This window comes from Ziziphus jujuba, chromosome 5, assembly GCF_031755915.1.
Source record: "Ziziphus jujuba cultivar Dongzao chromosome 5, ASM3175591v1".
NCBI classification, from domain to species: Eukaryota; Viridiplantae; Streptophyta; class Magnoliopsida; order Rosales; family Rhamnaceae; genus Ziziphus; species Ziziphus jujuba.
Window position 1 is genome coordinate 2,281,925 of NC_083383.1, and position 24,453 is coordinate 2,306,377.

Consider the following 24,453-nt stretch of genomic DNA (forward strand, 5'->3'; position numbering starts at 1 on the left):
TTTGACTAGAGTTGAAATAAACATCGATCTGGCACCAATAATGAGAGATATAGCTTGCACTGCATGAAGATTCTTTTCCCTTAAGTTTCATCTTCACCTTCCCGTAGCTTTCTGACAACTATCTCTTCCGTCATTTCCATATCTGATCAGCTTTTTGTACGTATTTCCTCTATTTATTAGGTATATATTCTTAATTAACACCTGCTACATATGATTAATCTCTAACTTGAGTCATTGGTTTAGTTACTTATTTGTTTCTTATATATAAGCATGCAACAAAAATGCTAATATATACAGCTAGAGCAAAGACTTAGTGTAATTAGCTTTGCTATGCAAGTTGAAGGACTTAATAACGAATGAAAGAGAAGGCCTTAATAGATATCAAACGAATTAAATTTATATATATATATATATATATATATAGAGAGAGAGAGAGAGAGAGAGAGAGAAAGAGGGGAATATATATATGGTGGTAAGACTAGGGCAGTGCGGTAGGATGAAGATAACACTTGGACTCGTTGTGGAATAGAGTTTCGTGGATGTACGAGCTAGCTTATATTACAATCAAGCCTATTCAATAAATTATAGAGCTTTAGAACAAAGCTACTTGAGGATCTTGATTAAACTTTATCATACATATTCATAATCTCTTAAAATTTGAATCTAATAATTTCAATTGGCAAATATTACTACTTACACTGAAAAAAGGAATATAATATATGTGGCTTTTTACATGCCGACATTATTGTACGCATATGGCATAGGAAAAGGAATATCACTACACATGTTCTGTTTTTCTCTCCCTCAGGCTCAGTAGCACTGTCAGTCTCAACTCTCAACACATACACACACAAAACACGCATTAGGTAATGCCAAGTGTTTGAATAAAAGAAAAGAAAGAAAGAAAGAAAGAAAGCCGGCTATGTCATACGTCATGTGTCAGAATTATGTGTGACTACGAATTCCATCCACCAAAAACTCCACAATTTCCATCTACGCGTTCCTTGGGGTCTCACTGTAGTTGCTTTTGAATTATACATTATCGTTTTTAGTGCTGTGGGTTTTGAGACAAGCAAGGGAGTCTCTCAGCATTTTCCTTTCATTTCTCTATGCCCTCCATATCCGTCTTTATATATAAAGACAAGCAGCTATTATATTCACCTAGGCCTCCATATATATCCATTATTCCAACTTCATCATACACTAGTAACTTTTCTTGTCTTCATTTTTTTCTGGTTTGGTCATTTGCAAACTTCATATCCATCCATTTTACTATTCTCCTTGGTATAAAAAGTCTCTCGCTTTCTAATTTCCTATCTCGGTAAAGAGAGAATGGCTGAGTTGTATGATCTGGTTCCTGAAAATAAAGAATGGGTTTCAACAAAGAGCAAAATTAGAAACCCTGGCGTACTATCAGAAGACAAGAAGCTGGAGCTGAGGCTTGGTCCTCCAGGAGAAGACCAATCTCTTCTCTCCCAGCAGGCTTGCAACAACAACAACAATCATGAAGCAAAACGGGTATTTCAAGAAGCATTTAAACCACAAGAAGAAGAGAAGAGAATTAATTGGTTAATGTCAAACGAAAAGGGTACTGATTCCAAGTGCCAAAATCTCTCCTCTTATTCTGAAAATATGACAGTGGAAGAAGTTGGTTCTGCTCAATGGTCGTATACTTCTTTACCATCTTTAACTCTTCAGCCTGAGACCCAGTGGCACCAACAACACCAACAACAGCAGCCAAAGCTTTCGAGTCCTCCTGCTACTGCTTCCAAATTTCCCAATTCTGCTGCACCCAGTTGCTCCCAGAAAAGGTTTTCTTGCTACTTTTAATTTCTTATCTTCAGTTAATATTTAATACCGGCCAGACGTTGAATCATAGATCATAATCACTCCCTTTACAAGAATTTTTTTTTTATTATTATTATTTTTTTTTGGGTTCAAATTTGTACTTTTAGTCTCTGATATTGATGCCTTGTTAATTTGGAGCATGTAATACAAACTTGTGTTTTGGTTTTGTCATGAATAATCATGTTTCTGCCAAGCATATATAATTTTATACTTTAGGCTTAACTATGCCTCTTTTCTTTGTAATTAATTAATAATGGATCATCTATAGATCACAAACTTTTTTCTTTCTTCGGATCTCCAAATCTATAGTATAAACGTGCATGAAGCATTTTCCCTCACTACGAGCAATACTTAATTGTCTTATTTTAGGAAAGAGTAATTCTCAAGTTTAATTAATTAAATATTGATGAAGATCTTTCTTTAATTAATTTTTATTGGTTCTAAAACAAAAAGCAGGGTGGTTGCACGTGCTCCAGCTGTGGTTGGGTGGCCTCCAGTCCGATCGTTCAGGAAAAATCTTGGAAGCATCAGTTTTTCAAAGTCGACACCACTTAACGATGATGAATTACCAAAACCAATGGAAGCCAATAATGATGGAAAACGTGAAGGGTCAGAGCATGAACATATGTTTGTCAAGATCAATATGGAAGGTGTTCCTATTGGTAGAAAAGTGGACCTCAAAGCCTATGATAGCTATCAGAAACTCTCCTACGCCATTGACGAACTCTTCCAAGGCCTTCTTGCAGGTAATCAATCATTTTTATTTTGCCTAACAAAAATTAAATATTAATTAATATTGGAAAATTTGACTTTAATTTAATGGAATTATTGTTATTGTTATTATATAGCTCAAAGAGATTACTCAGCCTGTGAAAAGGAAAACAAGTTGGGATCAGATTCAGATAGCAAACAAATTCGCGATAATAATTCGTTACAAGAAAACGGAGAATACACTCTCGTTTATGAAGATAACGAAGGAGACAGGATGCTTGTCGGTGATGTCCCATGGCAGTAAGCATTCTCACAAATATATTAATTACCATTATTGTTTCCTTGTTAGATTTTTTCCTTCTACTTAGTTAATTAACTGATTTATTTTATTTTATTTTTTCTATTTTTTGGGGACAGAATGTTTGTATCCACAGCAAAGAGGCTGCGCGTGTTGAAGAGCTCAGAGATTTCTACTCTACGACGTGAGATTACTTTCTCTTGATATAGACATAAAATTGGAAAAGCTTGAATTTAAATATTAATTTTTATATTATGCTTTGTTAGAGGATTTTTTATTTTTTGGGGTAAATTTTGTTGGAGGAGTTTCACTAAATGAAGTTGGGGTATTTTGGTATTTTCAGTTGGTAGCAGTGAGCATGAAAAGACACCACTTGATGCTACAATGGAAATTGAAATTGGGAGCTGATGAGGACTGACAAGGCAGCTCAAATTAATTAATTAATTTTCAAATATTATTCTCTTAATATTTGGTGGACAGCAAACTTGTAGTTCTAGGTTCTTTCGTAATTTCATATCTGAAAATCTCTTAGAAAATAATTTAGTCCGCCAACGCAATGAGAGTGATGACCTTATATATTAATATGTAAATATTACACTAGTATTCGTAATGTATGATTTCTTTATTAAAAAGCTTTTTCATGCTTAATTAAGCATAACATCTCAAATTATATGACTAAATTCTTCTAAGGATTGTTGATATTATATAAAATAAACATGATCGATCTTGGTAAAATTATCAAGGATAATTAACAAAAACCATTTCTAAACCATAAGCATACCTCTTATTCAATATAAGACAGCTGCTGCGTTGTTGGAGACCCATTTTTCTATAAACCCTCTAGTTCTATCCTTCATTTTCCTCCTTAGATCGACGAAGAAAAACTTGTTCCTAACTTCGTGATTTTCCTAAAAACCATGCCTTTCATCTGAAGCTTTTGAGAGTTTATCTGGGCCCCTTGTCTTCCAATATTATCTTATAATATCAGAATCAAAGAGATTATTACCAAAAACCCAAAAAGGGAATCAAAAAATGGTCCTCGGAGAAAAACGCTTGTGTTTACTTTTTAGATATCATATTAAAGATTTTTTGAAAAAATAGCCACCCTAAATCTACTTTTGAAAAATAATAATTTTTTTTTTTAAAAAAAGTTAGCCAACTATGGATAAAAATATTCTTGGCTAAATTGAAAATTATAAAATACATTTTCTTTTATCTTTTTTTTTTTCCTCCTTTCTCAAATCACTCGTGCATTTCATCTGCTCTCTTCCATGCATCTCATCTGCTGGTGAGCTTGTTTTTCTTGGTATTTCATCTACTCTCACTCTTTTTTTCTTATATTTTCTCACCTTTGAAGCTAAAGCTAGGTAAACTTTTTTTTCTGTTTTTCTCTTATTCCCATATTTTCTCTCTTTTGTAATTTTTAAGTTTTTTTTTTAACATGGGTATGTAATAAATTAGTTTATGAGTTGTTGTATTTGAGTTTAAAGATACTTAGATGATAATAGTGTGGAAATAGAAAAAAAATTATGTAAAAATGAAAAATCACGAAAACTAGTAAAATCGGAGGAAAATTGGCAAAAAAGATGAACTTCCGCCATTTTCCTCCAGTTTGTCAGTTTTCACAAGTTTTCTGCTAGTTTTCCGCCAGTAGAAAAACGCTATATTTGGCCTAAAAAAAAAAAAACAGAATCGACTTTTTTAAGATAGTTAATATGTTTGTTTAGTATTATTCATATTTTTATATATTTATTAATTTAGTTTAACGTTATTCATTTAATTTTGTAGTAAAATGAAAGATGATGATATTGTAATTGCGGTTTTATACAATGTAAAATTGGTACAAAATGATGGTGGTAATTAGGAGTATCGAAATGGTAAAAATATAATGGTTTCCATCAGTAAGAGATGCACAAAATCGGAGTTAGAGGATAAGATTTTCAATTATATTAAAATAGATCGAAATGAATATTTGCTAAAGTTAAAATAGATATATAGACAATGTACATAAAAGTTGGATCCTACAGAAATACACAGTGATAGGGATGTGAAATGTTTTCTTCAAGAAGTGAGGAATGGAGGGATGACAATGATGCGGCCTCCATTGTATGTTAATGTGATTTTGAAAGTTGAACATGTATCTAGAAATGTTCATCAAACAGCCTTTGGCATGTGTTCTCATTACTATATGTATCCTTTTGATCATTGTATTGCTGCTTGCAGAGAGCGTAAATCACTCCTTATGGCATATGTTCTCATTACTACACCATGTATGCATATCGTGCAGCTTATGCTGAGTCCATTTATCCTGTGTTAAATGAAAAATAGTGGTATGCTCCGAATGACATGTCAAGTCGCATTGTTCTTCCACCGAGATGGATACGTAGGTGAGCCAGTAGGCCGAGGATGCAACGCATACCATCTCAAGGTGAAGATGTTATTAGATGTAGATATAACCGATGCGGTGGTGTTGGACATTATAGGCAGAGATGTACGAACCCATTATCTTATGCTTCTAATTAGGAAGTTTTAATTTAATGTAATGGTTTAATATCTTTTGATAATTATTTCATATATTGGATATTATATTTTCTACTCGACGGTAATGATTTATTTATGTTGTGATAATGGTGTAGTATGTATTTAGCAATTTTTTTTTTAAAGAATTTAATCCCAAATTAAAAGAGGCATTCTGGAGTTGATTTTGAATATTTAGTTTACATATTATTTTATGAAATGTCCAAATGATTTTGAAAAGAAAAACAAATATATATCATTTTTTATTTTCTTTTAATGGTTATTGATTTTAAAAAGTCAATACATTTTTTGTTAAATCTATCTTCATCTTATATAATATTTTATCTCCACTCTCAATTTTTTTACTCCAATATTAATTTAAATAATCTATTAGAAATTGATTTTCCAAGTGTAGGAAATTAGTTTCTGACATGAGTAAATATTTTTCCAACAGGAGGAAAATGATTTTCGCTTGGAGGAAAAATTTTCCGACAGGTGAAAATTATCCAAAAGCTTGAATTGACTTGCATATAAGGGGTTTGTGGAAAATGGAATTTTAATAAACATGCCACATTTTGTAGATGGTTAATTAGATATCTTTACATCAAAATCCATAATTATCTTTGTTAAATGAACATCAAAACCCATCATTATCTCTACATTTAAAATGCTAATATAAGAAAAAAAATACATTTATAAACATAATGAAAGTAACAAAAACAAAGAAGTAAAAATGATATTATGTTGTTTATGAATTAACCACCTAACTTATATGTTTAGTTCTTTGTTGTAAAACCTCATAAGCATATTTCTTCCTGAAATAGCAGTGAAATAGTGTCTGATATTAATTGATAGCAAAGTTGTTACTAATTCAAACAAAAACTCAGAAGAGAACCAATTGTGTAATATTTATACAATATTAAATCCGGTATCACGGATTATGAGCCTAGATAAACATCACCACACAAAATTAAAAATAAAAAGCCAGAGAACCAAGGAAAATTTTGTATAGAATAATACTGATTCAACCAAATATTTTACTAATTCTCAGAATTCTGTATGAAAATAAAACACTCTAAATTCCATCATTGAAAATGTACAATGTCCTATAAAAAGAAGAAAAAAAGGCCCCAGTACAGTGGTATAACAAATTAAAAGTAAATTCTAAACAACAGTACAAAAAGGGAAATAAAATAGAAGAGAAGGTTATAAATACGAACAAGAACCAAAGTAACATAACAGTGAAAAAGAAGAAGCAGAGAAAGATAAAGCTTTAGGATACCTTAAAACAGAAAATTATATATATATATATATATATATAAAAGACAACCACAAGGAACTTTTTTGCACAGCTGCAACCAATAAATACAATTTCCCAAAGCCAATAAAACAAATAAATCTGACCATTCTACACACTAGTTTTCACATTTGAAGAATAAAAGTCACAAATTCTATTCAAGATAATATGAATAATTGTTCACTAGAAGAAAAACTAGAATATGAAAACACCTAGTTTGGTTTTTTAATTTTTTTTCTACCACTCTTCCAGAAAATGCATCAAAATAGTGGAGAGGAAAGAAAAAGACTGTACATAAAACTTTGAATGAAGAAAGTTTCCCAGATGATGCTACCATGCTTTGTTTACTTCTTTCAAACTTCATTAACCAAAACAGCCAAAAAAATTCCTCAACCCAAGCTGAATTTTCGATTATGTTAACAAACAAAATAGCCAAAAAAATATAAAAATAAAAAAATCCAAATTCTCATTTCTGTAGCTTTTTCGGGAAACAAACAAACATAGAAAAGTGAGATGGGAAAAGAAAAAAAAAGTTATAAGTACATGAAATAGAGAAACCAAAAAAAAATCCAAACCTTTATAAGAACCCAGTAAGTAAAAAGACCTTTTTTTTTTTTTTTCTTCTGTGTTATCTTCTTTTTTTTTTTTTTTTTTGGCAGAGCTAAATCCAAGCTCTTGGAGCACATAGTCCCAATCGAAAACCCATCTTCTTCAAAACCAAAACCCCAATGAATCCCATTATTCTTGCAGAAGAATCGAATGGGAACACACTAGCTTAAAAATGACTTGCAATGAGCTTTAGTCTAGCTGTGTTTTGAAAAGGAAAGAAAAAGGGAAAGTAGAGAAAAAAACCAAAAACAAGAAAAGCAAACCAACTGGGTATTGGTAAAGAAAAAAGAAAAAGAAAAAGATAATGAAGAGTATTTTAGTCCGAATATATTAAAAGTTGACTAATTTTTTTTTTCTAAAAAAAATTTTAATATTTTTCAAGTTTGAATACGTGGAGTGGCTATTTTTAAAAAAAAACCCTTAGGGGGTTGTATTCGATTAGGAATTTAATAGACTTTAAAAGATTTTAAAAGTCCAAAGGTATCCAATTAAGATTTTTATGGAATCCATTAAAATATTAGGGTATTCAATTTAGAATTTTATAGAATCTATATAAATCTGATGTTATTCAATTATGACTTTTTAAAAGTCCATAAAAATCTGTTGGTATTCAAAAAGTCATTAACTTAGAAGGATTTTATAAATTGATGGATTTGATTGGATTTTGAGACATTAGATATAAATACTCAAGCCTTTCACAAATCCAGTCTCCACCCCAAAGATTTCATCAGATTGTAAAACACAAAACATTGAGTGAGACCCTGCTTTGAGACAGAACGAAAAATGAAGAACAGACGGACAAACCCAACCCGCTGGATGAACAGTCGAACAAAACTGGCGAACTGACGGTAACCAAAACAACGATCTTTTCTGTGGGTTCTCTCCCCGTGCTTCCTTGGTTGATCTGATTTTTTGGGTATGATTCAATTTTTCTGCTTTTTACGCATTATTCTTCTATTGTTTGATAAAAACCCAAATCAATGTTGTGAAAGTTTTGAATATCAAGTGAGAAGTTTTGAGTTAAAAAAAAAAAAAAAGTGAGAAAATTTCTAAGGAACGTATCTGTTATCTACTATCTGCTATTGTAAATATATTCATATATGTTGTATATATGTTTAGCCCTAGTGTAAAAAGAAATAGAAGGTTGTGAAGCCGTACTTTAGTGCCAATTAACTTGTTCTTTTGAAACATTATTAACAGTACATGTCCACCATCTTTATACATAATCTCCATCGATCTTTTACAGCACAGCCCCCCCTCTTCCTTGAGCCATAAACACATAGACGAAAGCCCCAACCCCTCCCCCCCAAACACACACACAGACCAAAGCAAGAGCATAGAAACAACTGCCAGATGATAAAAATTTTGCGGGGTTAGTTTTCAGGAGGGTAAAGATCATCTCTGATCAGTGTATTTTCTTTGTACCCAAAAATAAAAAGTAAAAAATAAAAAAAGGAAACAGATGGATAGGGATGATCACGTCTCTAAAGAAAGGAAAAAAATGGTTGGTAGATTAGGCATAATGAATGTGTATGTCAGAAGCTAACCTCACAATTTTCCATCAATTAATAAATTTATATAGCTTTGAAAAAAAAAAAAAAAGAGTTGTGGATTAGGCACAATGAGTGTTCACGTCAAAAACTAGCCACACAATTTTCTATCAAGTAATAAATTTATATTATAATATATATATATATATATATATATAGTTTCTTGTACTTAATGAAACACACTTCCCCAAGAATTTGTGCTTTGGTTACCGTTTCCACTATGAGTCAAAAGCTAGCCACACAATTTTCTATCAATTAATAAATTTATATTATAATATATATATATATATATATATATATATAGTTTCTTGTACTTAATTAAACACACTTCCTCAAGAAATTGTGCTTTGGTTACCGTTTTCATTATGAGTGACTGATTTGGTGTTCCATCATTATTATTGTTATATATATATACTTCTTGTACTAATTTAACACACTTCTCCAAAAAATTGTGTTTTGGTTTCTGTTTCACTGTAAATGGCTAACCATGTTTAGTGTTCCATCATTATTATTATTTGTTACGAAAATATTACTGCCTACTTGCACTTAAAAAATATATACTATGCTATAGTACTACATGTTCATGCATATATATATATATATATATATATATATATATATATATAATTACAGAAAAAATTAGAAAAATACATTATTGTTTGGTTGTAGTTAATAGTCTTTTAAAATGCATTATGAATCTAATATGATTTATTAAATATTTTTAATCTGATTTTATATTTTGATGAGTTAGAATGTGAATATTTTGATCTTGTTTATTATATGTTTAATTTATAATATATATATATATATATATATATATATATATATATATATATATATATATATATATAAATGTGATTCAACTATTCATGGGCTTTATATTTAGATATTCATTGTTACAATGGGAGATTCACAACGAAAAGGTAAAACTGCATATAAGACATGGACCTCACAAGAGAGTAATATGTTGTTGGAACTGATGGTTGATGCTGCTAATCGTGGATGGCGTGATAATAATGGTGTATTTAGCAAACTAACTGTGGAAAGTAAGATACTTCCTAAGCTAAATGAAGCACTTGGATGTAATAAAAATTATACTCAATATCAGAGTCGCTTGAAATGGTTTAAAACGCGTTATCAAACATTTTCTCAACTCATGCGTTTCAACTCTGGTTTTGGATGGGATGCAACCACACAAAGATTCACTGCCACAGATGAAATATGGGATAATTACTTTAAGGTGAGGTTATAAATTTTCATAAGAATGTATTTTATATTATTATATCTTATATATATCTATATATATAGATATATTTTTTTTTGTATTTTTATATGTTAACAAAATATTATATTTATTTTATTTTGTTTAATTTTTTTTACAGTCTCATCCAAACCAGAAACACCTTCGAACAGACACTTTTGCTGACTTTGAGGATTTAAAAATTGCTGTTGGAAATGGAACTGCCATTGGAAAAAACTCTATTGGATTGGGAGACGATACAGATGCAAGAATTTATGGACAAGATGAAAGTACACATGGTAGGATAGATGACTATGTATATGATGAGATTAACGAGGTATATGTTCCAACTCAACTCGATCCATCATGCCAAGCACCTTCACTCGGACATAATGAACCATCAATGTCAGAGTTCGATCCAAATTTAGAAGTTCCCATGGAAAATGTTGTTCAAAGAAAGCGAACTAGAAATGAATATGAAGGAAATACTCATTCATTTTATCAGAATGCCACTCGAATTGATCTTTTAGAAAAACTTTCTCATGGTTTGGACTCGATTGGAAAAATTGCCACTGAAATTCGAGGTATGTATAACCTAATGGAGAAAAGGGAAAAGGCAATTAGTGAAAAGGAAAAAAAGAATGATATTTGGAATGCTATTAAGGAAACTCCAAATTTAGATAACATTGGTTGCTATAAAGCACTTGCATTGATTCAGAAAATGGGAGTTAAAGATGCATTCTTGAAGATGTTACCTGAAGAGCGCTCAGAATGGATATCATTTAATATGGAATGAGTGTTAAAACATATATTTAGCTATAACTATTTTATGAAATAGGTTTTTTGTTTTGATATATTTTTCTCTCTAGTTTGTTTAAGTGAATTTTTTCATTTGCTTTATTGTTCAATTTGTATTGAATTGAATTTTTCATTAAAGATTTTTTTTTCCCTTCCTGATATTATTATTTTTTATGACATTTCATATTTTCTAATAATATTTGATGTTATGTCTTAGATTAATAGAGAAAATGGAACGGGAAGAATTGGGAGAAAGAGATACACAAGAAGATGAAGAATTTTATGAAACCATTAAATTAATGTTGTTGGCAATTCAAGCAATACTTGAGGTATTAGATGCACTAATGATTAGCATATGTGATGAATATATCGAACGTCCACTAGCTCGACGACCAATCACTCCTAAAGGTTATAATTATATTCATAAAGTATTGAAAGAAGATCCTCAACATTTTCGGCAACTCTATAGGATGTATCCTAATGTGTTTTTGAAGTTATGTAAAATTATTAGAGAAAAAACATATTTACAGGATACAAGATTCATTTGCATTGAAGAAATGCTTGCAACATTTTTACTTATTATAGGTCAAAATTCTCACTATCGTATGACTCGTGAAACATTTAGTCGATCACATTTCACAATGAGCAAAAACTTCAACAAAGTTTTGAGGGCTTTGAACACAATAGCACCAGATATGATGGTTAAACCAAAATCTACAGTGCCAAGTAAAATAAGAGAATATACAAGATTTTACCCTTACTTTAAGGTAAGTAATGAATGTTTTACCTATTTATTTTTTTAGTAGTAATAATTATTGTCATTATTGTTATAGTTTTGTTATTATTAGTGTTGTAATTATTATTCAGAACACCTTATATTTTATGTTAGTTATAAAATTTATTATTTCTTTTAGGATTGTATTGGAGCTATTGATGGCACACATATACCAGCAACAGTAAAAGGTCGTGATGTAAGTAGCTATCGTAATCGCCATGGAAAAATTTCACAAAATGTATTAGCAGCTTGTAACTTTGATTTGGAGTTCATATACGTGCTTAGTGGATGGGAGGGTTCGGCTCATGATTCAAAATTACTACATGATGCTTTATCAAGGAGGAATGGACTTAAAGTGCCACAAGGTATATATATTTTTTTATTATATATATTTTTCAATATGTACTAATTTTTACAAAATAATATTTATGAATTAATAATTAATATCTTATATTTTTAGGTAAATATTTTCTTGTGGATTGTGGATTTCCAAATCGTCGACAATTTTTAGCTCCATTTAGAGGGGTTCGATACCATTTGCAAGATTTTTCTGGTCCAGGTCGTCATCCCGAAACTACAGCTGAATTGTTCAATCTCCGTCACTCTTCTTTAAGAAACGTAATTGAGAGGATATTTGGTATATTCAAATCTAGATTCACAATTTTTAAGTCTACACCTCCATTTCCATTTAAAACACAAGCAGAGCTAGTTTTAGCTTGTGCAGGATTGCACAATTTTCTTCGCAAGGAATGTCGCTCTGATGAGTTTCCTATAGAGCCAAATGATGAATCTCCATCATCGTTATTAATACAAGAAACTGAAGAAAATAATTTCGAAGAGCTGCTTGAAAGTCAAGAGCAACAACGAGAGAATGCTAATGAATGGAGAACTACAATGGCTTCAAATATGTGGGTGGATGCCCAAAATGCAAGAAATCAAAGTAATGAGCAATGAGTTTTTTTTTTTTTTTAAATAAAATTTTGCGTACAATAAAAATAATAATAGAGATGATATAAGACTATTTGATATGTTTATCTACTTTTATTTTAATTTATCTTGACAATGTTTTTTTTTAATATTTTAAGGATAATATTATTAAAGTTTAATATTCATGTATATGTTGTTTGCCTATTTGTTAATATTTGTTAGTTTGTTCGATATCATAAATATTCAACAATGCTAATAGTATGATTAAAAAAAGAAAAAGAAACTATGCTTATAGTATAGAATAAGTGATATTATTCACCAAAATAGTAAAATAAATTATATAAAAATATTTAAAATCATTAGAATTCCATCAAAATCTATTAAAGTCTATAATATAAGTCTCATAAACTCCATTAAATTCCATATAGAATTGTGATAAAATCCATGTGGAGTTTGTTGAATTCTAAGTAAATCCATGAATTTCATCAAACATTTTAACTTTTTTAAAATCCATTAAATTCCTAATTGAATACACCCCCTTATATTAATCCGCATTCTGATTTGTGAAGCCATGCATCTTGTTTGTGTTGTTTTGGAGGGGTAAGCATCCAAGGCCAAGCCCAACATGGCTGATCTAAAGCTAGGTTCCAGCCCATACAATTCGATTATAGGCCCAACAGGCCTAATTTAAAGCTAGATTATAGCCCATATCATTCAATTGAGCGCTTTCTAGCCACCCACATCCTTCGCAACCACACACACACACACACACACACACACACAGGGAAGAAAAAGAAAAATAAAAACAAAAAGATAGATCTATTTCCTGAAAAAATACACTAAAAGAGAGAGAGAGGCTCAAAAGGCAATCGGACACAATCTAATTCTATTACCAAGTTAAACTAGTATTTCTCTTTTCCATATCCACAACTTGATTCTTATTAAATTTACTTTTAAAAATTCATTATATTTTAAATAGTTAAAATAATACAGTTCAATCTAATCTAGTTTTGTATTTCAAACCAATTATAAAGTGAAGTCAAACTACCGTTGAAAGGCTGATGCAATAAATTAAACATGCAAAATATGTGGCCCCGGAAAGGAGAGCATGCTAAATCTGGAAAATTTTTAAACAGTTGTCCATGACATGTGTCTTTTGCAAGGCACAGAGTTACATAACATTTTTTCACCTGGCAAAAACCCCAGCGAATTGACTAAACTGTCTTGCATTGTATTGTACTGAGCTAATAAAGTAGTTCCCATATAGAAGATTATTTAAATATTAGGTATTCTCTGAGACATTTGAGCATTTAACTCATATATATTTTCCCGACTTTATTAGAGGATTATAATAAATTCCTAATTTTAATTAATTACGTACCATATAAATATCAGCCAGCTTGGTTGAGAGCTCTTTAGAATAGAGAGGCTTGGTTTCTCAAGTAGCCAGCTAGCTAGGGAGGCAAAAATGGTGAGTGTGATTGAGCAAGAATTTCAACATGGTTTGTGTGAATCTGGTTTGGCACCTCCCAAACAAGTGGAAGATGGAAAACTGCTAGATGATGATGGCAGACCCAGCAGAACAGGTATGTAGCCCTGTCTCTTTTTTCTCTCTCTCACAACACATAAAATAAATTTACAATTAGTGATTGTTCACACATAAATAATCTCTATAATCTTGTTTTAAAAAAAGATACAAATATTATTTCATTATTGAGTTTTTCCGGTTTCTTCTTTCTAGTCAAATTCTTGGGTTTTTATTTATTTATTTGTTTTGAGAAATGGAGAGACCTGCAAGAGAAGTAGTAAAATTAATCACTTGCTATAACAATTAACAACTGCAGTACTCCTCTAGCTGGTTAATAATTTCTGGTCAAGTGCTCATATAGAGGCCCCAAAAACAAGCTCATTTTGTTTTCATTTTTTCTTTCCCCTATTTTGTTTTGGGTTCTAGGAATAAGACTGGGCATATTGTTGCGTGTGCTTGTATAGAATTTTTTTTTCGGTAAATGTGCTTGTATAGAATTTGTTTGCTCCTCTTCATGTTTTCAATATTTTTTGGCTGCGAAATATATTAAAAACAATTAAATTAATCTTTCTTTGTGTGTTTTTGCCTACAACCCTATCGTCTGCTTACATGCTAAGCAATTTACATTGCATCCTCACCCATTAAAATACAAAAACTGAGGAACGGAAACTATCTAATAAACCTTTTGTCCATGTGGCGCCTCGAACGATGTGGCTTCCGGAATTTTGACAACGTGTCGTCTCGTTTCCAGGAATCGTTTTGCATTTTCGGTTGCATGTTTTCCCTTTTTCTTTTTTTCTTTTTTTTTTCTAATTTTTTTTTTTTTTACTTTGTTTAAAATCAGCGAAAGTATGTTATGAACATATATAATTATAGTAATAATAATAATAAAAAAGCAAAAAATAAAATATCCTAGTAAACTAAAGTCATCTGTGAAGTCTTGGTTCTGGCCACCGATAAACTGAATTTATATTTATATACAATTATTTACTATAATACCATAAATTTTCTTAATTTTTCTTGCAATTCAAAAATAAATATTCTACTTGGCAAAACTATGGACTGGTAGAGAAAAATTTATATCCACATAATTAATAACGTTTCTAATAAACTCTTTGAATATAAAAGGTATATAATTAGATATTTTGATCCCACAAAGTCAACCATGAAAGAAAAAAAAGATCATAAAGTGTTAAATTAAGAGAAAAGAAATTGTAAAAAAAAAATAATAATAAAACAAAATCAATCAAAGTTTAATATTTGAATAGAAATATAAATTTCATATTTAAAAAAATAGATGATAAAAAAGTTTAAAGATGAAAATGGATAGAATCCAATATATGTGAAAATATGAACATTGCATATAGGGGTGACAATTTATGTTGAAGGGCTAAATAGAGATTAATTCCAACATCATTTATTTATTAATTGTGTCAAAAATCTTCAACTGTATATAAATTATTTAATAAATAAATAAGTAATCTGATGACATAATCGTGTAACTTATTTATTAAATTGATCGATATGATTATACACTATTTATTTATATAAAATTGATCTGTTTATTTGAAATTAATCGCATTAAATAAATTAATGTATTTAAATTAATTATTTTAAATAAAATAAAAATAATTTGATCATTAATTACTCCAAAATTAAATATATATATATATATATATATATATATATATATACTTATACATTTATACCAACATAATATATATAATAATATGATAGTCTCATATAACTCTAAAAATAATGTTAAAAACTTTATTTATCATGTTTTTAATTTTCTACGTCTCTAATATTTTTAGGTACATTAATTTTAATTTTTTTTCTGGTGTCTATAAAACCATATATTTATTAACCATTTTATATGTAAATAAATATCATTTTAATAATTTTATTTCTTTATTTTTTAAAATGATGAATGAAAATTAATAATAAAATTTTAAATAAATTTGTAATTTAGCATTAAAAATGAATTAATTAAAATTTTATTAATGATAAATTTAATATTTTAAAATTATACTTTAAACGGATTTAAACGGATTGTAATTGAATCGAATAATATTGATATGATAATTCACATATTTAATTAAACATATTGATTCGAATCAATTTAGATTTAAACATGTCAATTAAAAAATAATATATTAAATAAATTGATTCCAATTTGACAAAAAACTCACTTATTATAATAAATCTAAATCTATTCACTTTGTATCGTTTTAAAATTGTATTATCATAACATTACCTAAATTGTTATCCCTTACATGCAGGAACCGTATGGACGGCATGCGCGCATATAATAACGGCATGTGTAGGCGCGGGAGTTCTGTCACTGGCATGGGCAATTTCACAGCTGGGATGGATTGCCGGCATTGTCATTCTCTTAATATTCTCGTCCGTTTCTCTGTACACCTCCTGTCTCTTGGCTGATTGCTATAGAAGCCCGCACCCAGTCACAGGGAAAAGAAATTACTCTTACATCGAAGCTGTCAAAACCATCTTAGGTTTTTGAAGTTTTTTATTTATTTTATAATCAATTAACCTACTTTTACTTAATTTATTATTTAATTAGTATTCATATATAATAATAGTAATAATAATAAATTGTTATTATATATTCAGGCGGAACAAAGTACTATTTTTGTGGATGGATCCAATATGGCAGTCTCGCCTCCGGCGCAGTCGGCTATACCATAACCACTGCAAAAAGTTTGGTGTAAGTTATTGTTCATCCTTTCCAAAAAAAAAAAAAAAAAAAAAAGAAGTTATTCATAATTAATTTGAAGTATATACAATTATATAATTACTTTGAATTTGAGAAAATGAATATTAAATATATGTGTGTGTGTATGCATATATATATATATATATATATATATATGGATGTGCAGGGCTATTCAAAAATCAAATTGTCATCGCAAAAATGGACTACAAGACAAATGCAAATTTCCCATTTATCCACATATGATTGGGTTCGGGATTCTTGAAATCTTCTTATCACAAATCCCTAACTTTAGCAAGTTGACTGGACTCTCTATTGTCGCTGCCATTATGTCCTTTGGATACACTTTCATTGGAATTGGACTCTCTATCTTCAAAATTGTGAAAGGTAACTAAAAGTAGTAACTACTTTATTTAATCATTAATTTTATTGCATAAATCTCGATTAGTTAGTATCAGTTACAGAATATGGACCGAGTATAATATACCTAAAAGATGTTAAAAAAATTAAATATGAACATGCAGAACATAGAAGAGGGAGAAACTCTATCATGGGAGTAGAAATTGGGGCAGAATTTTCCGCATCAGACAAAATCTGGAGGATGTTCGCAGCAACCGGAGATATCGCATTTGCTTGCACTTATGCTCAAATTCTCATTGATATCCAAGTGAATAATATATATATATATATATATATATATTCTATATTTATTTATTTCTTTTTACTTTGAAATTAATTAAATACAATGTTTTAATATGCTGATGGATTTTTCAGGATACTTTAAAATCATCTCTAGAACCAGAAACCAATGTGATGAAAAAGGCAAGCGTGTTAAGTGCATCCACAATGACAACGATCGTCATGATGTGTGGTTGCTTGGGCTACGTTGCTTTCGGAGATAATGCCCCAGAGAATCTTCTAACGGGCTTCGGAGATCAGGATGCTATGTGGGTTGTGGACTTGGCCAATGTATTCATTGTGGTGCATTTAGTAGGAGCTTATCAAATATTTGCACAGCCAGTGTTTCGCGTCGTCGAAACATGGGCCAACAAGAGGTGGCCCAAATCGGGCTTCATAAACACCGACCGCGAAATCAGCATTGGCAAGATAAAAATGAACATGAATTTGTTCAAAATGAGTTGGAGAATTGGTTTTGTAGCGGTTGCAAGTGTGATAGCAATGGCACTGCCATTCTTCTCGGATATGTTGGCACTTCTTGGGGCATTGGAGTATTGGCCACTCGTGGTCTACTTCCCAGTGGAGATGCACATAGCCCAAAACAAGATAGCCAAAGGAACAAAGAGGTGGATGGCACTCCAATTGCTGAGCATGACCTGCTTGCTTATTTCTATTGCTTGTGCTGCTGGTGCTCTTCAGGGACTGAATAAGGGTCTCCATAGTTTCCAGCCCTTCAAAACTAAAGACTAAACCTTTATTAACCAACGCCATAGAAGACGACCTACCTACAATTATGCATATAAACACATGTGTAGTAGCTGTGGCGTGTGCGTACTCGTTGAACTTTGTTTGGATCAGTATGTTAAATGTAGAGGGTTGGACAAAGGCAATATAAACTGAAGTAATGTTAAAGAGGTTATGTAAGTAAGTCTGCCTAGCTTAATCATCCACCTCTCTTACTCTCAATTAATATTAATATAATTTATACGTTGAAGTTAATTAGCTTATATATATATATATATATATATATATATATATATATTTCTATTTCTATTTCTTTGTTTTTTTTCTTTTTATTCTGTATTAGACATTAACCGTAACCAAACAAAAAAGAAAGGGATAAGTAGGTGCATGAAATTAATTGAGTCCTTGATCATATATGGTATGAACTTCAAGTCGTGGAGAGATGATTAACTCTTGAAGACTTGAAACCCAGTCAGCCAATTTAATGGCCTTGAAGACTTCCAGCAATTATTTTTGGTTTATTAATTATAAGTAATTACAATCTTCTAGTTTCTTCTAGCTTTATAATATGCTACAGGAAAAAGCTTCTTACTTGATTTGTTGACTGTACTTCTTCCAATTAACGTATAAACCTATAGGCTGAATATTTCGAAAGAAAATTCACTATATTGAATATATATTTCTTTCTGAAAATGGGATCCCACTATCTAACATGGACAAAGGACATGAGCTTTGAATCTTTGAAAAATCCACCATGCGTTTTGTCCTCTTCATAACACATTAAATGGCTAGTCCACTATAACATTAATGACACACTTTTGCTAATTTGGCTTGCGCTAATGTGACTTTTAAATGTTCTCTGCCTTTATTTTCTATATTCCTATATGGTATTAATATTTAAGAGTACATATATAGATATAATTATGACTTTAGAGCACTTTGTTTAAATAATAATGCATATATATAATTATATGCATTCGCATTGTTACCATAATATATATTGTGCTCTATTACTAATCACTATTTTATATAATCAGGTCATCTACCATTAAAATGAAGTTGGGTTGGGTGTATACGGTAAACTGCTTCCAGACTATCGGTTAATTAAGCACAAAAAGAGATTCAAACCCACAGAATGAAAGCAACAATAATCAGTTTATTCATACATATAGTGAGAGAATACCACAAAAAAGAAATATATATTGTGAGAGAATAATTTCATGCTATCGCTTGTGTCAATTTCTTTTTGTTTGTTTCAGAAGTAATTTTTAAGGTAATACTTTTTTTTTTTTGGAAAATATTTTTAAGATAATACTTAATATATATGAACAGTCCTGAATTTCATAACAAACCAATCTCAATTTCATCCTTGGGCTATTTTGGTTATCATTCCAAGGCATGCTTAAGGAAATTTATACGCTTTGAGAAAGCAAAAGCAAATACAAAAGATAATTAAGATATACGTCACCCAAAATAATTAAAAAAAAATAAATTGTGGAAAATTATATATATTTAGATTTTAGGGGGCGCACATGACTAAATTCTTAGTGACGCATTCCTTCTAGATGGAAGCTAGCTTTTAAATCCTGCTGTCTTTCTGCGACTAAATATTTCTATGGACACTACCACATTTTCTAAAATTTTCGATTACATATTTTCTTTTTTTCTTTTTTTTCCCCTGTTTTCCATAGTTAAATTCAAGGTATGGAGCCCACTGCCAACCCCCTGTTGAATTTTGAAGGCATGGATAATATAAACAACCTATACATGCAGCTCCACTTGCAAGATTTCCATACTGTATCCACTTATCTCATTCACCTTCATGTTTTTTTTGGAAATTTCATTCACTTTCATGTTAATCAAACGGATCCAATTCCATTCGCACCCAAAGTAACAAAAATTCAATGGCTTTTTGTGAGGAAGTGAATCATATTATTATTCTATTATGGGCCAGGTTGAATGAGAGAAGAGTCGAGAGGTAAAGGCGGCTAAACAGAGAAAGCCAATGTGTTCAAAAGCAGAACGATTATCTTTTTTTTTTTCAACGTTTGACTAAAATTATTAAATGGTTCACTTCAGTCAATCGATGCTCTTCTTCTGAAGTAAGAAAATGAAGTTTCCGCTCATTTGCCATTTGCTGCTTGACAACAACCATTGACTTCGATGCTTAATTTTGTTTTATGATTTTATATGTAATTATATCTAAAATGAAAAAAATCCCACCTATTTTATTGACCAAAAAAAAAAAAAAAAGAAGAAAAAAATCTCACATTTCTTTTAATTCGGGTTTTAATTTACATACATCCCCCTTGAAACACATTGAAAGCTACTCACGTACCACCACGTGATCAAACATATTTCTTTGTTGAACAACTAGAAGAAAAATAAAACACTCAATTTTTATTCTTAAGTACGGGGACCTATGCCAAGAATATTGCCTTCTAGAAATAAGAAATATCTGATTCGGTAGGGGAATTTAGTTAATCCCAGATAAATAAGAAAAAACAATGAAATAATGAAATATTTAAGAAATAATTATTTTTTGGGCTAAAAATTGATTTATTATTACTGTTTCTATCAATGGTATTTCCAAATCATGATTAGGTAGGGGGATTTAGTTAATCCGATAGGAACAGAACTCCAAGTTGAATGCCCCATTCGTCCAAGTCCCAATCAGTGGCATATTGTAATTATGTACAATACTGGTGTCATTCAACGCGCACGCCCACATATAACCCCTCGATCTCACGAGTTTCCCAAGTTTGAATACCAGCCATTTGTTTTCGTCTTCCGTATTTTCCCGGTAAAATTACAACTGGAGCAAGGAATAAACCATATGAAATGTCCAGAATATCCCTATCCGTTCCTAAAATTCTATACCCTTTTTTGCTCTTCGTCCTCATCTCCATACCCTTGGATGTAATTTCCCAGTCTTCAGACACCGAACAATCCATCCTACTGAACCTGAAACAGCAATGGGGCAATCCACCGTCCATCCAGGCCTGGAGCTCATCAACGTCACCCTGCGATTGGCCGGAGATCAGCTGCACCGAAGGCATGGTCACCGAAATTTCACTCGCCGACAAAAATATAACGGAGAAAATCCCGGCGACAATCTGCGACCTCAAGAACCTCACTAAGCTGAACCTGACATGGAATTTCATCCCTGACGAATTTCCAAAAGCTCTATACAATTGCTCGAAGCTCCAAATCCTCGACCTTTCACAGAACTATTTCGTTGGTCCACTTCCCGAAGATATCGACCGCCTTTCCTCTCTCCAATACTTGGATGTCGGCGGCAACAATTTCTCCGGCGATATCCCGGCGGCCATTGGAAATTTGACGGAGTTGAAAGAACTGCATATGTATCGGAATCTATTCAACGGCACGTTGCCCAGAGAGATTGGAAACTTGTCCAATCTTGAAGTTCTAAGCATGCCTTTCAACGAGCAGTTAGTGCCAGGTCCGATACCACCAGAATTGGGAAAATTAGAGAAATTGAAGTTCTTGTGGATGAAAAGGTCGAATCTGATCGGATTTATTCCAGAAGGTCTTACCAAGCTTCAGAGCCTGGAGCACTTGGATCTTTCAGGTAACAATCTGGCGGGTACAATTCCAAGCGGATTGTTCACGTTGAAGAATTTGAGGTGGTTGTATCTATTCAAGAACAGATTTTCTGGGGATATACCGAGAACAATTGAAGCTCTGAACTTGGAAGAGATTGATCTTGGTATAAACAATTTGACAGGTTCAATTCCAGAAGACCTCACAAAGCTACAGAATTTGACGATTTTGAGTCTGTTTTGGAACCAACTCTCTGGTCAGATTCCCGTGGGTTTAGGCCTGCTACCGAACCTGAAGAACTTTCGCCTTTTCCACAACAAATTGAATGGAACTCTGCCTCCGGAACTAGGCCTGCATTCGAAGCTCGAATCATTCGAGGTCGCCAACAATCAACTAATCGGTCAGCTACCAGAAAATCTATGTGCTAATGGAGTTCTGCAAGGAGTGATTGCATTCTCAAACAATCTTAGCGGGGAATTGCCTGAAGGGCTTGGGAATTGTAGCACTTTGAGAGCGGTTCAGCTTTACATGAACAACTTTTCTGGTGAGGTTCCTCCAGGCCTTTGGTTGACACTGAATTTGTCAAGCTTGATGCTGGGTGACAACTCTTTCTCCGGCCAACTTCCCAGCAAGTTAGCTTGGAATGTGAAGCGGCTCGAAATTAGTAACAACAGATTTTCTGGTGAAATTCCTGCCGGAATCTCTACTTGGGAAACTATGATCGTTTTCAAGGCTAGCAGTAATCTGTTCACAGGGCAGATTCCGATCGAATTGACGAGCCTTTCTCAGTTGACAACTTTATCTCTTGATGGTAATCAACTTTCAGGTGAATTACCTTCGCAAATAATATCATGGAAGTCTTTAAATACTCTGAATCTGTCAGGAAATGAACTGTCAGGCCAGATTCCAGTGGCTATTGGTTCTCTACCGGACCTCGATTATTTGGACTTGTCCATAAATCAATTGTCAGGTATAATTCCTTCTGAACTAGGCAATTTGAAGCTTAGCTACCTTGATTTGTCTTCCAACAAGCTTTCTGGGAAAATCCCGAGTGAGTTCGATAATCTCGCATACGGAAGCAGCTTCTTGAACAATTCCAATCTATGCTCCAATGGTCCATTTCTAGACCTTCCAAAATGTTACAGCAAACTCCATGTCTCCAAGAAGCTATCCTCCCCGGTCCTCGCCATCATTTTGATCCTTGTCATCGTCGTATTTCTAGCCACTGTTGTATTGACCTTCTACATGGTGAAAGAGTACCGAAGAAAGAAGCACAGCCAGGACCTGAAAACATGGAAGCTCACATCATTCCACAGATTGGATTTTACAGAATTCAACGTTTTAACGAATTTAACAGACAATAATATCATTGGATGTGGAGGATCGGGGAAAGTGTACCGGATAAGTACCAACCGTCAGGGTGAATATGTTGCTGTGAAAAGGATTTGGAACGACAGGAAATGGGATGAGAAGCTGGAGAAGGAATTCTTAGCAGAGGTTGAGATACTGGGCACAATCAGGCATTCAAATATCGTCAAGTTGTTGTGCTGCATTTCGAGCGAGAATTCGAAGCTCCTCGTATACGAGTATATGGAAAACCATAGCCTGGATAAGTGGCTTCATGGGAAGAGGAGAAAATCGACGTCAGGAATGACCGGTTTTGTTCCTCATGTTGTTTTAGACTGGCCAACAAGGATGCAGATTGCAACTGGGGCCGCACAAGGCTTGTCTTACATGCACCATGACTGCTCTCCCCCAATCATCCATAGGGACGTCAAGTGTAGCAATATCTTGTTGGACTCTGAATTCAAAGCAAGAATAGCAGATTTTGGGCTGGCAAAGATATCGACCAAGCATGGAGAACCTAACACCATGTCTAGTATTGCAGGCTCCTTTGGTTATATAGCCCCAGGTATAACAGCTTTTTTTTTTTTTTTTTTTTTCAACGGTTTCTAAACATCCATTTTAGTTCAAAATCCATTTCGAAAAGCACTGACAAATTTTTCATGGTTTTTATCCAGAATATGCTTATACAACAAAGGTGAATGAGAAGATCGATGTGTACAGCTTTGGAGTTGTTCTCCTAGAACTGGCAACTGGAAAGGAAGCAAATAGCGGTGATGAGGACACTAACTTAGCGGAATGGGCGTGGCAGCATTACGGTGATGAAAAGCCCATTACAGATGCTTTGGACGAGGAGATTAAGAAACCCTGCTACTTGGAAGAGATGACAACTCTATTCAAACTGGGACTTATCTGTACAAGCACATTGCCATCGTCACGACCTACAATGAAAGAAGTTTTGCAGATTCTTCGTCGCAACGGTCCTTCAGAAGCTTACGAAATAAACAAGGTAGGGAGGGAGTTTGATGTTACTCCCCTCCTTGGCCTTGGCAATGCCAAGTACCTTGCTAGTTATAGACACAGCAAGAAGGTATCACATGAGGAGGATGACAGCTTGGAATTAAGCGTCTGACGTACTAAATTAGCTGCAAAGAAAATCCAATTTTCCATAACCATTGAGAAGGCAGCCCTTCAATATAATTTTTGTTCTGGAAAATCATATTTGTATCCTCTGTATATTTTTTCTGGCCGATTATATAGGATTTGAAGTCTCAATTTTGCAGTCAATTCT

At 32.2% G+C, this 24,453-nt stretch overlaps 5 protein-coding genes across 5 annotated transcripts; all 5 read left to right on the top strand.

Moving 5' to 3' along the window:
* Nucleotides 1-937: 937 nt before the first annotated feature.
* On the top strand, nucleotides 938-3,505 carry LOC107420373 (auxin-responsive protein IAA18). The gene is made up of 5 exons (XM_016029309.4): nucleotides 938-1,811; nucleotides 2,305-2,594; nucleotides 2,697-2,859; nucleotides 2,977-3,041; nucleotides 3,201-3,505. Exons 1-5 carry the CDS (start codon nucleotides 1,333-1,335, stop codon nucleotides 3,263-3,265), a joined length of 1,062 nt encoding a protein of 353 aa, XP_015884795.1. The 5' UTR covers nucleotides 938-1,332; the 3' UTR covers nucleotides 3,266-3,505.
* Nucleotides 3,506-7,992: 4,487 nt separating this feature from the next.
* LOC125418672 (uncharacterized protein At2g29880-like) lies at nucleotides 7,993-10,866 on the top strand. The gene is made up of 3 exons (XM_060817024.1): nucleotides 7,993-8,196; nucleotides 9,717-10,070; nucleotides 10,213-10,866. The coding sequence occupies exons 2-3, from the start codon at nucleotides 9,732-9,734 to the stop codon at nucleotides 10,864-10,866; spliced, it is 993 nt and encodes a 330-aa protein (XP_060673007.1). The 5' UTR covers nucleotides 7,993-8,196; nucleotides 9,717-9,731.
* A 593-nt stretch (nucleotides 10,867-11,459) lies between these two features.
* Nucleotides 11,460-12,597, top strand: LOC125420988 (uncharacterized). The gene is made up of 3 exons (XM_060817025.1): nucleotides 11,460-11,635; nucleotides 11,783-11,998; nucleotides 12,409-12,597. The coding sequence occupies exons 1-3, from the start codon at nucleotides 11,474-11,476 to the stop codon at nucleotides 12,595-12,597; spliced, it is 567 nt and encodes a 188-aa protein (XP_060673008.1). The 5' UTR covers nucleotides 11,460-11,473.
* A 1,324-nt stretch (nucleotides 12,598-13,921) lies between these two features.
* Nucleotides 13,922-18,497, top strand: LOC107420361 (amino acid permease 8). The gene is made up of 6 exons (XM_025075230.3): nucleotides 13,922-14,156; nucleotides 16,381-16,614; nucleotides 16,733-16,826; nucleotides 17,002-17,219; nucleotides 17,357-17,499; nucleotides 17,607-18,497. The coding sequence occupies exons 1-6, from the start codon at nucleotides 14,039-14,041 to the stop codon at nucleotides 18,258-18,260; spliced, it is 1,461 nt and encodes a 486-aa protein (XP_024930998.3). The 5' UTR covers nucleotides 13,922-14,038; the 3' UTR covers nucleotides 18,261-18,497.
* Nucleotides 18,498-20,849: 2,352 nt separating this feature from the next.
* Nucleotides 20,850-24,449, top strand: LOC107420911 (receptor-like protein kinase HSL1). Its single transcript, XM_016029973.4, has 2 exons — nucleotides 20,850-23,730; nucleotides 23,840-24,449. Exons 1-2 carry the CDS (start codon nucleotides 21,096-21,098, stop codon nucleotides 24,292-24,294), a joined length of 3,090 nt encoding a protein of 1,029 aa, XP_015885459.2. The 5' UTR covers nucleotides 20,850-21,095; the 3' UTR covers nucleotides 24,295-24,449.
* The last annotated feature ends 4 nt before the right edge of the window (nucleotides 24,450-24,453 follow it).